Source organism: Saccostrea echinata, unplaced genomic scaffold, assembly GCF_033153115.1.
Source record: "Saccostrea echinata isolate AGI-Se365-2 ecotype Australia unplaced genomic scaffold, CSIRO_AGI_Sech_v1 ptg000002l, whole genome shotgun sequence".
Lineage (NCBI taxonomy): Eukaryota > Metazoa > Mollusca > Bivalvia > Ostreida > Ostreidae > Saccostrea > Saccostrea echinata.
The window spans coordinates 28,310,844-28,324,796 of NW_026889751.1; the positions used below are offsets into that span (position 1 = coordinate 28,310,844).

Genomic DNA, 13,953 nt, shown 5'->3' on the forward strand with positions numbered 1-13,953 from the left:
AAAACATTATACTCTCGCTTCGGAATTTCAAATCAAAAAGGCGGTCGCAACTTTCACTTTGGCATCATCAATATTGTCATTTCCGGTAGAAGATATTAAGAAAAATCTAAACATCGGCGGAAGAACTTTATCCGAAATAGTTAGTACATAAAAATCTGCGATTTATTGTACGTTCTCTATATAAACCTTTATGGAATCTGTCGCCATTATATCTCCAATATGGCCGATATGTAAATGAGCAGAATGAACACCATTTCTCCATATGTCTTAACTCCGAATATGTAAACCTAATTCAGCCTTTTGAATTCTAAACTTGGTAGTCTGCCAGGTAGATTTGTTTGACGATGGTCAAAGATATCAATTGGTAAAGAACTCGTCTAGACTTCAGAGCCTGGCGTGAAGTGCGCTCTAGTCTGTCATTCATTTTATAATTGGTGCCGTGTCCAGGATAAGATAGAACATAGTCCTCAGAGGGAAAAAAGCGTCCGATTGGAGAGGTTAGAATTGAAAGTCTGACTCTCAGAACCTTATGCAACATCTGTCCCTACTGAGCAAAAATATACGGTTTCTGGTAAATAATTTGAACCTTCCTGCGTGTCTGCCTCAAAACTCCTTCAGTAAATGCCTTTGTATCTGCTCCGGTCTGTTACATTAATTTATCATTTAGCATCATTTTGAAATGTCTGGTAATTTCATATGATTGGCATAATTTAATATTTATTCCCCTCTGTATTGCTGTGATAAGACATTTTAAAAGATGTTCTATCAGTAGCAAAACAGCGACGCCAATCGACTAGGAGTCCATGTGCAAAGAGGCAATCTGCGGTGGCGGTTGATCCTCGCAGTCTACAATTACCCAATTCTGCTTGGCTCACTTCCGCTTTAGACGGTATGGAATTTTCCACAAACGAAAAATAGAAATGAAACCAAAGTAAGAGGTATATGCTGATTGGTGTCCAAATAACTCGATGAATCACGGTTAGAACTTCCGTTCCAGAATATATGGTCATCTGAGATGGTAGCCATCGTCCATAAGGTGAGCTCTTGTCAATGTCTTCCGCTTAGTTCATGACAAGATGGTCACGACGATTAGTTCATCAACTGTTTTAAATATGTCAATCTTTGTGGAGTTTGTTTTGTCGTCAACACTGCGCTAATTAACAAGATCAGCGTAATTTCCAAATTTTGTAATCAATTTTGGGATATGCTTACTCAGTTACTGTATTAAGGTCATCAAAACAGCTTGTCCTATAGCGTTAAGTAAAATTTAAAAAAAAGAAAAGCAAACAAACAAACAAAAGGGTCGACAAATATCGAATTCTTACAGTATCACACTTGACCTGTTTTGTTGAGACTTCCGTTTTAAAATGTGGTGTCAGATAACAACCCTCACAGCATTCACAACCAGTATTCATGGTATTTACAAAACTTGTTCAGTTGTTACAAATCTTGATTTAAATGGAATTAAATATTGACATGGGAATTTACTGAAAATTCCCAAGTAATTCGCCAATAAATATTGAAAAATTACTTGTCAATATCATTGGCCTTGTGCTTACTGGAATGTTGTAACAGTATACTGCTGTTACATGTCTGTTTTAGGAAGAGGAAGGGGTTTAAGATAAAAGACATGATGGTTAATGTGGGGGAAGTCCACAAGTCAAAATTCTTCAGGGGTTTAAAAATATGGGGGTCCAAGGCCCGAGACATAAAGTGTATGAGATGGACTTCCTAATTATCACCCTGCTGTAGTCCATTGGACCGACCAGTTGTATTATCTCAGAAAAAAATATTTTAAAAAGTTCAAAAATAAAAAAAATTCTGAAATGTGTTCCTTTCTTCTAGTTGTTTCACAAATCACATTTTGAGGAACAGTTTAGAGTAATTCATATCACCATAATGTTTGATATTAAACAAGTTTCAAGCATCAGTTTAATAGCATCAGATTGGCAGCACCATATTGAAAAAGTGAAAAAAGATGAGTAAACTGTCAACAAACATTGTTTTAGTCTTTTTTGTATGCCTGTCTTGGGATGTATTTTGGCATGGTGTTCATATCTATTTGTCTGTTAGCTTTTGTCCGGCTCATAACTTATATACTTTGAGGCCTAGAGTAGAGTGGATAGAATGTGTGTTACACATAAAAGTAGGTTACTGTGACCTTTAATTAAGATGACAGGGCCAAATATGAAAAAATCTTGTCAGGCTCATAACTAAAAAACTACGGTTGAAATTCGGTAGCTTGAACACAGATATCTCCAATAGCATGGATATGTCGAAGTGATTTTGAAGTCCCAACCCCTTATTCCTTAAGTATTTCATCCTGGATATCTCAAATTCTTGGATATCTTGAAGTTTTTTTCTCACCTCCATTGAGTTTGAGATAATGAGGTTTGACTGTACTAGAATTAGAATCATCAAATCTCTTAGATAGAAGGTATGTCACATATCCTACTTTTAGCTCACTGCAACCTTAAAGTGAAATAAAAAAAAAATGAATCCAGTTGGTTGCTTATAATTCAATGGAAATAAAATTTATAGGTTAACCGTTTGTGTTTGAAGCAACTCATCTGACTTACCATCCTTTGTGAAGATAAGTTACTTGTTTAAACTGAGTAGAAAGTTTTTTAAAACCTGAGTCAGTAGAAACACCCCTAGGTGCTATTTGATTTAGACACAGTTGAGTCAAATAGCTGAAAATCCTAAAATTATTCATCAAGTTCTTTGGGCGGTCAGTTAGTAATTGGGGGAACTTTTTAAGTTCCTGCAAGCTTAGTGAAAAGGTTATCAATGCCTAGCCATTGTTATCAACTGACATTGAACCTGAATCAAAGTTATTTTGAAAAAGTCAGTGTCTAGGAAAATAGTATGAAAACTTTTGTTTATCGAGGTGCATTGATATACTAGTCTTGTTGTGCTTAGTTTCTTTCAAAGCCTATAAGCCTCGGATTTATGAATTGTTTTACTTTTTGCAGGGCATTCATTTTTTATGTAAATAGAAAAGAACCACCATGAGTTCACGAAGTCGACTGGAGTCCCAAGTTTCAATGGACGCCCAGCCCAGCTACATGCCATCTAGTCCGATGGCAGATCTAGGTAAGAATTAAAACTTAATAAAAAAAATTCTCTCGAGAAAACTCTGAGGGTGGGGGTCCAAGATAATTTTTTCGTTATTTAGAAATTTTAAAACTAAAAATCCTGGGGGAGAGTCCAGACCCCCTTCCTCCTTCCTCTCAGATCCATGCATGGGGGGTGGGTGGGCATTTGTGTCATGCATCTACTTTTTAGCTCACCTGAGCTGAAAGCTCAAGTGAGATTTTCTGATCACATTTTGTCTGTAGTCCGTCTGTCCGTCCGTCTAGCTGTCTGTCCGTCTGTAAACTTTTCACATTTTCAACTTCTTCTCCAGAACTACAGGGCTAATTTCAACCAAACTTGCCACAAAGCATCCTTGGGTGAAGAGGATTCATGTTTCTTCAAATGAAGGGCCATGCCCTCATTCAAGGGGAGATAATTCAGAAATAGTGAAAATTTGGTGGCATATTTTAAAATTCTTCTTCTCCAGAACCATTGGCTCAAAGTAGTTGAAACTTATAGGAAACCTTTTTTATATAGTGTAGATTCAAGTTTGTTCAAATCATGACCCCTGGGTGTAGGGTGGGGCCACAATGGGGGATCAAAGTTTTACATAGGAATATATAGGGAAAAACTTTAAAAAATCTTCTTCTCAAGAACAGAAAAGCCATGATTTGTCATATTGATATGGAAGCATCCTCAGGTATTGTAGATTCAAGTTTGTTCAAATCATGACCCCTGGGGGTAGGGTAGGGTCATAATGTGGGATCAAAGTTTTACATAGGAATATAAAGGAAAAAATCCTTCTTTCAAGAACAGCAAAGCCATGTTTAGTCATACTGATATGGAAGCATCCTCAGGTAGTGTAGATTAAAGTTTGTTCAAGTGATTACCCCTGGGGATAGGGAGGGGCCACAATGGGGTATCAAATTTTTAACAAAGGAATATAAATATAGGAAAAAATCTTTAAAAATCTTCTACTCAAGAACAGCAAAGCCATTTGTTATATTGATATGGAATCATCCTCAGGTAGTTTAAAATTCAAGCCCCTCCCCCCATGTAAACTTTTCTATACTGAATTGATTTTTGCTTTTTCCTAGCCATTGTGCTCAGGTGAGCGATGTGGCCCATGGGCCTCTTGTTTTTCTTTTTTTTTTTTAAATACAGATTTTCTGCCTCCAGTTAATTTCTCAAGATAATATCCCAGCTGAACAAAGTTCAAACTGATACAGTATACACATCTAATGTCATCTACATTGTATGAAATACTGTAAACTTGTTAACTAAGGTTGATTTGGGGAACAGGGTGGGAGGAGCTAGGGCAGGGGCAAGACAGACTTGGATTTTATCATACTAGCAAAATAAATTATTTATGAAGAGGGATTGGGTCTTGGAAACCTCCCATATATGTAATAATAATATAAATTCAGACAAGCAAGTCCAGGGTTTAATTAATATTGGTATTAGATACAATAATTGAGTTTGATTATTAGATTTTCATAAAAAAAGTAAATGTATTAATTATGTACAATTCTTAAAATGTTCACTTTCCAAAAAAATATTTGAAAGTAATATGATATGTATAATTGTTATGGATTTAAATTCATCCGATTTTGATCATCCCTCATTCTTATAGCTACTGCCAAATATATCAACATTTTATCCCTGACTCCTTTATCACCTCAACTGAAGAGTAGGGGACATCATTTTTCTCTATTTGCCTATCATTGTGTTCACAACTTGAACCTTGGCAACATTTTGTAAATGTTAGAAAAAAAAAAATTCATATCAGCCAAATTGTTGGTCAGGATCATCACTTTGTCAAAGGTAATGTATTAAACATTTCCTGCTTGTGAGAAATAAAAAAAAATCCAGAACTTAGCAACAAGTATATTTTTTAAATTCCAGAGATGTCTAGATTAGGATTGGCCAGTTCTATTAGTGATCTGCAGCCGAATGACATGCAGGCATTTATTGATCAGTACCGGGACAGAATGACGTCAGAGGAAAAGATAGGGTACTATGATGTGATGATTTTGTATGCGGAGGACGATCGTGAACTAGCAGAAAGTTACAAAGAGCACCTGCAGAATGATATAATGTTAGAGGGAGGGAGGAGAGTGACTGCGGTTTTATACGACGATCAGGAACTGGTATCTCTAGCAGGCTCTAAAATAAAGAGTTTGGATTTTTGCTTTCAGAGATGTACTTTTGCCTTTATTTATCTCACCAAGAAGTTTTGTCAGTGTGAATGGTCTACACTGTCCAGTGAGGAGTGCTTAATGGAATCTATTTATAACCCCAAAAAGAAATGGTGTGTGGTCCCTGTGTATACAGTGTCGAGGGCCAAAGCAGATTTCAAAATCCCCATGGGACTGAACGCTCTGAAGGGTGTTAATTTTTACAACAATGACGATTTTTATCGCAGAGGTTTACGACGTTTAATCGGTGACAAAGTCAGTGTAAGACTTAATCATAACTCCGAACATTTCCGCAAGCAATACATGGCTGCATGCAGAATTAGAAACGAGGACATTGTACGACGGAAAACAGAGGAGGCCTTGAGACGGCATGAGGAGTTAAAACTGGAACTACTGCGACAAGAAATAGAGAGTAAGAAACTTAAAGAAAATATGCCTCCGTCTTCAAAACTTGCTGTCTCCAGTACAGAAGGAAGGATGACAGACTCTATGGTGATAGAGAAACAGAGAGGTAGACTTCAGGAGTATAATGATTCTAGACATTATAAAAAATCTCCTGTGGAGTCAGGGACTGACAGTTTTGGATCAGAAGTTAGCAAGGATCTGGAAACATCAGAACCGACATCTTTCTATTCAAAGAAAAATTCAGGAAAAATTCCAAGCATGCATGACGAGGAACATGGAAAAATTCCACGCATGCATGATGAGAAACACGGAAAAATTCTAAGCATGCATGGTGAAAAACTGACACAACGTGGAGGAGATGTCAGTATGTTAGAAATGGACTATTCCAGTGAGAGTATTGTAGCGAAAACTTCTGAGCAAATAGTGAAAGAATATCAACAAGGTATTGAAGTTCATCACTACCACCATTTTCCAGAGGGCCCTGGGCGTGTCACACAGAACTATAACATAGCTAATGCTGAAAATGTTGCCATTGGGAAAAACGCCACCATTGTCTCAACTCGGGAGAATGATAAAGTTATAGATGAAGAGGAAAACAGGAGGAACAGCTTAAGGTAAGGGAATGTCTCAAGCAACCTCTATATTTACTGACACTATCTTTTATACTGTGCAGCTATATTTTTATATATATTGCATCTAACAAATAAAAATGTAGGATATATCCATTGGTCAAGAGATTTTTCACAACCTTGCTTTATGTTTTGTTGTTTAAGTTAATACTTCTGATGTGTCTTTAAGGTCAAGTGGTTCATTTCAAAGTGTGGATGGTGGTTTGAGTACACCAAGTAACTCAATAGAAAGGGGAGGTCACTCTGATGGAGACACTCAGGCTCCGGAATCTGTGCCGATGACTTCACAAACTTATCTGCCAAACACACCATCAATCAAAGAGGAAAGCTTGAAAAATGATGAAAATATAAGTCATGTGAAGACTGTGATGCAGGCAGGTCCTAGTGAAGAAAAAACAAATATCTCCCGAGATGAAAATTCCCCATCAAACCATTCTAGTATGGTAAAACCAAATATAAATTCCTCACCAAATCATCGTAGGTTTAACCCCAGTAGACCCATTAAACCATTACCTAGTGGGCCTGTGCAGAACTCAAAACCAGTGGTAGCCACTATTTCACCGATGGTGTCCATGCCTGATAAACCCAGCAGCGAGGAATCTGATACTGTGGTAAAGACACCATATAGAGGAACCGATCCTCAGTGCACAGATGTTAAAAGGACTCAACAAACCAGTGCAAATAGTCCAGTGAGTGATGATGAAAATACAGACTTAAAAAGAATTGTTCCCCCTAATATAACAAATAATGATCCTCAAGAGGAAACCAAAGTGAAGCAAATTCCACCGGTGAATCAGACAAAACCATTAGTGGTCAATGAAAAGATGCAGGGCTGCTGTAAGCCCAATATTGTGGCTGGTGCTAGTCCCCCTGTAGGGACCCCGGAGCAACCAGTGATGCCCTCAATCAGTGATTCATCAGACATTGTTGAGGATTGTCCAGGGTCGGAGACCAGTACAGACAGGGACAGTGCAGAATACGTAACAGTGCATAAGGAGGATGTAGAATTGTATTCAGAGAGCCTAGGAACGGATGTTGACAGTGGGTTTAGTAAGTATAAGATGTCTTCCTACCTAGGAATTTCGAAGTTCAGTGCAAGAAAACATTTCATTTTATCACATTGAAAATACCTTGCAGTCCAGTCCTATTGTCTTAAGTATATTTTGTTTCTTTAAATGGCCTCAAATTGGTCACAGAAAACTTTTGAAGATTTTATCTTAGTTACAAACTCTTACCTCATAATCTCTTAAAAAGTATAAATTTACTTTCCCTTTTGTATCTAAGAATTAATAAAACTGATTTTTAATAATAAATTTCTTTTTAATAGAGTTGACAGAGGTAGAGAAAGGGTTGGATTGTGTAAAGAAGGCCATGGAAATGGGATACTCAAAAAGTTGCATCAAACAAGCTTTGATTAAATTACGCGCTAGAGGTAATGAGAACAAAGAGAATGATTGTTAATTTTGAAAACGAATCAAATCTGAGACTGACGGTGATCAGAAAAACATAAAAATTCACACCAAGTAAGATTTTTTGTAAGGTATCATTTACAGTATAATTTGTCTAATCCAGATTCTGAATACTCCGGAATTTTGTCTATTTTGGCTTTAAATTTTAGTCCCATGCACTTCTTTAACAAATAAATAATAAACTAGATGTGTTCGCCATGAGTGCTGCTGCAGGCAGCCAAAATTTCAAATGCCATATTTAGTTTTGAATTTGTATTCGAACTTGATTTTCTGGTAAAATACCTGCACATGCAATTTCAACCTTATACAAACATCCCTACAAAAGAGAGTGAAAACTGAAAATTTGTTATTTTTTCCCAAGTTCAAGAGGAATAACTCTGTCAAAAATCATTGGACCATGACCAAATTCAAACATGACCTGTATTTTCTGTTAAAATACCTGCTTATGCAATTTCAACCTTATACGAGGGTTGTTGGAAAAGTTTGCGGACACATTGATTTACAGAAAATTTATTGTGTACTTTGAAGAATGATGTGTGTCTGGTGAAACTCCTTTTTTTTGTTTATTAGAATATAAAAAATCAGGTCCATTAATATTTACTAACATTTTAAAAATATACAATGGTTTTTACTGTTTTTATAGGATGCACGGAGCAATAACTTGATGTTTCCGGAAGACGCAACAACATTTTTGACCTTGACCTTTCTTTTGATCTTGACCTCACTTTTCCAAAATTTGTGTTTAGCTCAGTTTCAAAGAAACTGTTCAAGATATTCTTATCAAGCTTTGTATGCTGATACATATTGATGAAAGCTTCTGAACTGCATCAACGTTTTTTTTTTTGTCCTTCACTTTTCCTTTGACCCTGACTTCACTTTTTAAAAAAATTCTGTCAACCTAAGTTTCAAAGAAACTGTTTAAGATATTTCTATGCTGATGAGAGCTGTTCAACCTCATCAACATTTTTTTTATCTTGACCTCACTTTTCTTAAATTTTTATTTGGCACAGTTTCAAAGACACTAAGATATTTTTATCAACCCTTATATGGTGATTAATATTGGTGAGAATTATTCTACTTATCAACTATTTTTTACCTTGACCTCACTTTTCTTAAATTTGTGTTTAGCTAAGTCTCAAAAAACCCCAAATCATTCAAGATATTTTTATCAGAATTCATTTGCTGATACATTTTGGAGAGTGCTATTGAACTGCATCAAATTTTTGATTTTGACCTTTCCTTCGACCTTCATCTACCTTTCTTAAATTTGCATTTAGCTCAGTTTCAGAGAAACTGTTCAAGATATTTTTATGAAAGATTATGCTCAGATACATAATTTGGTGAGAATTCATCAATTGTGTCTATTTTTTTTTTTACCTTGACCTTCACAGTGACCTTTGACTTTACTATTCAATATTTTCATCAAACTTCATACACCAATACAAATTTTCATGTTTTCATGCCCCTGGGCAGAGCATTCATGTCCAATGGACTTATTTCTAGTTTGTTTTTTTAGCTCTACTGGTCAGAGACCAGAAGAGCTTATGCAATAGTAATGTGTCCGTCGTCCGTCCGTCTGTCTGTAAACAATTTTTTAAAATGCTACTCCTCCTACAGTTTTGGTCTGATTTCAATATAACTTGGCACACAAGTAGACTACACTAAGATACATAATTCTATACATCGGTTTTTGATTTCGATGAACGGTGTTGCCATGGTTACTAAAAATAGAAATTTCTGTGAAAAACATTCAAAATGCTACTCCTCCTACAGTTTTGATCTGATTTCAGTATAAATTGGCACACAAGTAGACTATACTAAGATGCATAATTCTGATTATCGGTTTTTGATTTCGATGAACGGTGTTGCCATGGTTACTAAAAATAGAAATTTCTGTGAAAAACATTCAAAATGCTACTCCTCCTACAGTTTTGATCTGATTTCAATATAACTTGGCACACAAGTAGACTATACTAAGATGCATAATTCTGTATATCGGTTTTTGATTTCGATGAACGGTGTTGCCATGGTTACTAAAAATATAAATTTCTGTGAAATACTTTCAAAATGCTACTTCTCCTACAGTTTTGGTCTGTTTTCAATATAACTTAGCACACAAGTAGACTATAATAAGATACATAATTCTGTTTATTGGTTTTTGATTTCAATGAACGATGTTGCCATGGTTACTAAAAATAGAAATTTCTGTGAAATACTTTCAAAATGCTACTCCTCCTACAGTTTTTATCTGATTTCAATATAACTTGGCACACAAGTAGACTATAATAAGATACATAATTCTGTTTATTGGTTTTTGATTTCAATGAACGATGTTGCCATGGTAACTAAAAATAGAAATTTCTGTGAAATACTTTCAAAATGCTACTCCTCTTACAGTTTTGGTCTGATTTCAATATAACTTGGCAAACAAGTAGACTACACTTAGATACATAATTCTGTGTATCGGTTTTTGATTTCGATGAACATTGTTGCCATGGTTACTAAAAATAGAAATTTCCTTGAAATACCTTCAAAATGCTACCCCTACAGTTTTGGTCTGATTTTAGTATTACTTAGCATACAAGTAAACTACACTAAGATACATAATTCTCTGTACCAGTTTCGGATTTCGATGAATGGTGTTGCCATGGTTACTAAAAATAGAAATTTTCTTGAAATACTTTCAAAACGCTACTCCTCCTACACTTTTTGTCTGATTTCAGAATAATGTGGCATACAAGTAGACTACAGAGATACATAATTGGTGTTATTGTTTTTTGATTTTGTTGAATGATGTTGCCATGGTTACTTAAATCAAAATTTCATTAAAATTGTTTTAAAAGGCTACTCCTCCTACAGTTTTAGTCTGATATAATAATAAATCTTGCCAAAAAGAGACTAAACCAAGGATCATTATTCTATTTATTGCTGTTGCAAAGTTTCAAGTCCAAGTGCTACTTTTATCTTCCTTTATAAATACAACCAGTAGAGCTACAGTCTCATCAGAGACTTCTCGTTTTTTAAGTTTTACTAAATTCTTGTAACCTTGACAGGTAAAACGGTGGACATTAACAGCCTGCTTGATGAAATGCACAGAATAAACAGTGAGTCAACTTCACCAGAATCAAGTAAGAAAGAAACAAAAACATTGTCACAGAGGTCAATTATGTTGTGAATATTGGTTCTCTTTAGCATGGGGAATCAGGTCAAGGATAGACAACTCTTGATTTCAACCCAAATGGGTTTCTTGTTGCAGAATGTCTTCTCAAACTTTTGCCTGTTGGATTCAATTCTTTTTGTTTTGAACAGAAGTCTCTCATTCAATTATGCATTATTAGTCTATGAATGCAGATTATCTTTGCCATTGGATGTCATGTTTTCAAAACTCTGTTGCTAGTAGAAGTTCTTACTTATTTGATATATTTATTTTTTTTTTTCAGCAGATGTAAACCTAGAAGGGAAGATCTCAAAACAAGCTCCGAAAACCTCCAGCAAATCAAACGACAAAAAATCACACGACAGCAAATCAAATGACACAAATACCAGACAAAAACCTGGAATTTTCCAAAAAATTCTCAATAACTTTACAAAAGGTGGAAATTGAAACGACAACAAAGAGATTCCTGGGAAAACAATTTACAAAGTTTGATGGCTTAGTCAAGAGTGAGAAGACTGGTTCGATTCCTCCTGCTGCTATCCCCCATAGTAAATGGTGGCCAAATTTTGTCTGTGATAGTAGGGAAGCTCTATATATAGCTCCATTGTAGAGTGATGGATATGTTGGTTCATGTGAGCCAGTGTGTTTGTTACCGGGGTATTTGTTATGAAAAGAAAGTGATTTCAAACAAATTTCGTCAGTCACTTGGAATTTACTTAAATGTCTTAGTCCTGAGAACTCTGTCAGAAAAAAGAAGAAAAAAAAAAGATTTGTCCATCATAGCAAGTTGATGCAAACTCATAAACAATATCATCGAAATTCATCAGGCTTCTCTGAAGACTTCCATGAAATCCTCAGTTGAAGAATGTCTTGATTGTTACATTTGAATTTTGTTTTCCTCAGAGGCTAGTACATGGCACTGTTTTTTTAGTCACTTTATCTATTCAATTGTAAGTCATTTTATTTTAAGTACTTTGGGCATAAGCTGAATTAATGGATAATTTGCTAAAAGCAAAGGCATTTTATTTCCAATTCTGATTGATCTGAAGTACTGACATGTGAGTGCTATGGCCCTCGGCCTCTGAGAATTTCTCTGTTTTGTCATTTATGTATAAACCACATGGTGGTAACTCATTATACATTATAGAGCGTATATGAAATATTCATGAATAAAAATGCCGGTATGAAAATTTGCATATTTTTCTTGTCTTGAAAACATTATCTTAACACCCTAACCCCTCTTTAAAATACACATAAATTATGATTTTTTTCTTTTTGATGACTCTCTGATCTATAGTTTGGTAACTATAGGTAATTGTTTCATGTGTATGCCACACAAAAAAGTCATGAGATTTAGCAGAGTCCTTGTCAGGGTTGTGCTTAAGGTCAAGATCTAGTAAATGAGAGGTGCCTACAGATTTCTTAAATTTGAGAAATAAATTCCTTTAATGATGCTTTATAATTCTAGCTTGGTCAAATAAGGTGTTTCAGGGCATAATTTGTAGGTAAATAAGACAAAATAACATATTTTAAGCTATCATTTTCAATGAAAAATTAAGAAAACGTCATGAATACGGAAGTTTTTTCCAAATCAGACAAATGAATTGTTTCGAGATTGCCTATAGTCTCTCAGAAAACGGTAATTTGTAATGTTCTTGGCCTCTTCTTTAAAATAATATTAAATTGAATATAGGTATCGGGATTACTTTTCACATGATTTCAAATTGGATTCCATGAAAATACTTTATTTTCTACATAATTTTATTAGAGCCGTAAAGTACGAGAAAAAAGAAAGTTGAAAATGATTATGACATAATGGATCTAGCAACAAGAAGTTAGTTTAAAATCACTTACAGATCTTGACCTTAACCCAATAAAATTTATGTTAAACCGAGAGATAGGATGAACAGTTTCAAGCTCAAAAACTCTACAAGCAAATTCAAAGAATTGTGGTCCTCCGCTTTCGGTGTCTTAGTGGTTGGGATGCAATTATTTATGGCATATATTGTAACTGTCTTGTTTGTGTGTCCTGTCTTGTCTGTGCATAATACAAACAAAATATAAATTACTGAATTTATAAAAGTTATGACAAAGATTAAAGCTTCTTCAAAATGCATCAAACTTCAAGATCAAGGTCATGAGGTCAAATCAATCCAAAGTCTTGTCACAAGTAATGCACATGTGAAAAAAATATGGAAGCCCCATCTCTTCTAGAGTAATAGTCAGGCCTGTAGCAACAGTTTCAAAAGTGTGTGGGGGGGGGGGGGGGGGGAGGGGGATGGTGTACTATAGTAAAATGCTCAGAAAAATGTGCCCCCTCCTCCTTTCTACGGACCTGATAGTTATGTTAAAATTCAAGTTAAATTTTATGATAAGTAGGTCAAATTTCTAGGTCAAGATCATGAAGTCAAACATGAAAAATGTTTCTGAAACCTGTTATCATTGGTAATGCACATGTAAAATTTGAAAATCCTATCTTCTCTCTTTCAAAAGTTATTACCAATGTAAAAAAAAGTTGAAAAAGACTGGAGCTTTAACTTTAAGGTGAAGATCATGAGGTCAAAAACCAGAGTAAATTCAGAAAGGTCTTGAAACAGGTAATGCACTATCTTCTCTCATTCAAAAGTTATCAGAAATGTTAATTTTTTTTTTAAAATTATGTCAAACTTCAAGTCAAGGTTATGGGTTAAAAATCATAGTACATAGTGAAACTTCTTGTCACAGGTAATGCACATGCCAAATACAAACACCCTATCTTTTCTTACTCAGAAGTTATCATCGATGTTAAATTTTATTGGAAACTAGGTCGAACTTGAAGGTCAAGGTCATGGGGTCAAGTTTGATGTAAATTTCAAAAAATTTAACATTGGTTATAACGTCTGAATGAGGAAAGATAAGGCATTCATATTTGACATGTGCATTACCTGTGACAAGAGCTAATGATAACTTCAAGGTCAAGGTCATGCAGTCAAAATCATATTGTATTTGGAAAAGTCTTTCACAGGTAATGCACATGT

The 13,953-nt window shown here is 35.1% G+C and overlaps 1 protein-coding gene across 2 annotated transcripts; it reads left to right on the forward strand.

Annotated features, from left to right (window-relative positions):
- The first annotated feature begins 853 nt into the window (after nucleotides 1–853).
- Nucleotides 854–12,130, forward strand: LOC133176366 (uncharacterized). 2 transcript variants are annotated; one of them, XM_061311494.1, is made up of 7 exons: nucleotides 854–1,036; nucleotides 2,976–3,096; nucleotides 4,984–6,295; nucleotides 6,480–7,360; nucleotides 7,638–7,742; nucleotides 10,833–10,907; nucleotides 11,220–12,130. In XM_061311494.1, exons 2-7 carry the CDS (start codon nucleotides 3,012–3,014, stop codon nucleotides 11,381–11,383), a joined length of 2,622 nt encoding a protein of 873 aa, XP_061167478.1. In that variant the 5' UTR covers nucleotides 854–1,036; nucleotides 2,976–3,011; the 3' UTR covers nucleotides 11,384–12,130. The 2 variants fall into 2 exon arrangements, with proteins under 2 accessions (XP_061167478.1, XP_061167484.1); XM_061311500.1 differs by having other exon boundaries at nucleotides 11,223–12,130.
- The last annotated feature ends 1,823 nt before the right edge of the window (nucleotides 12,131–13,953 follow it).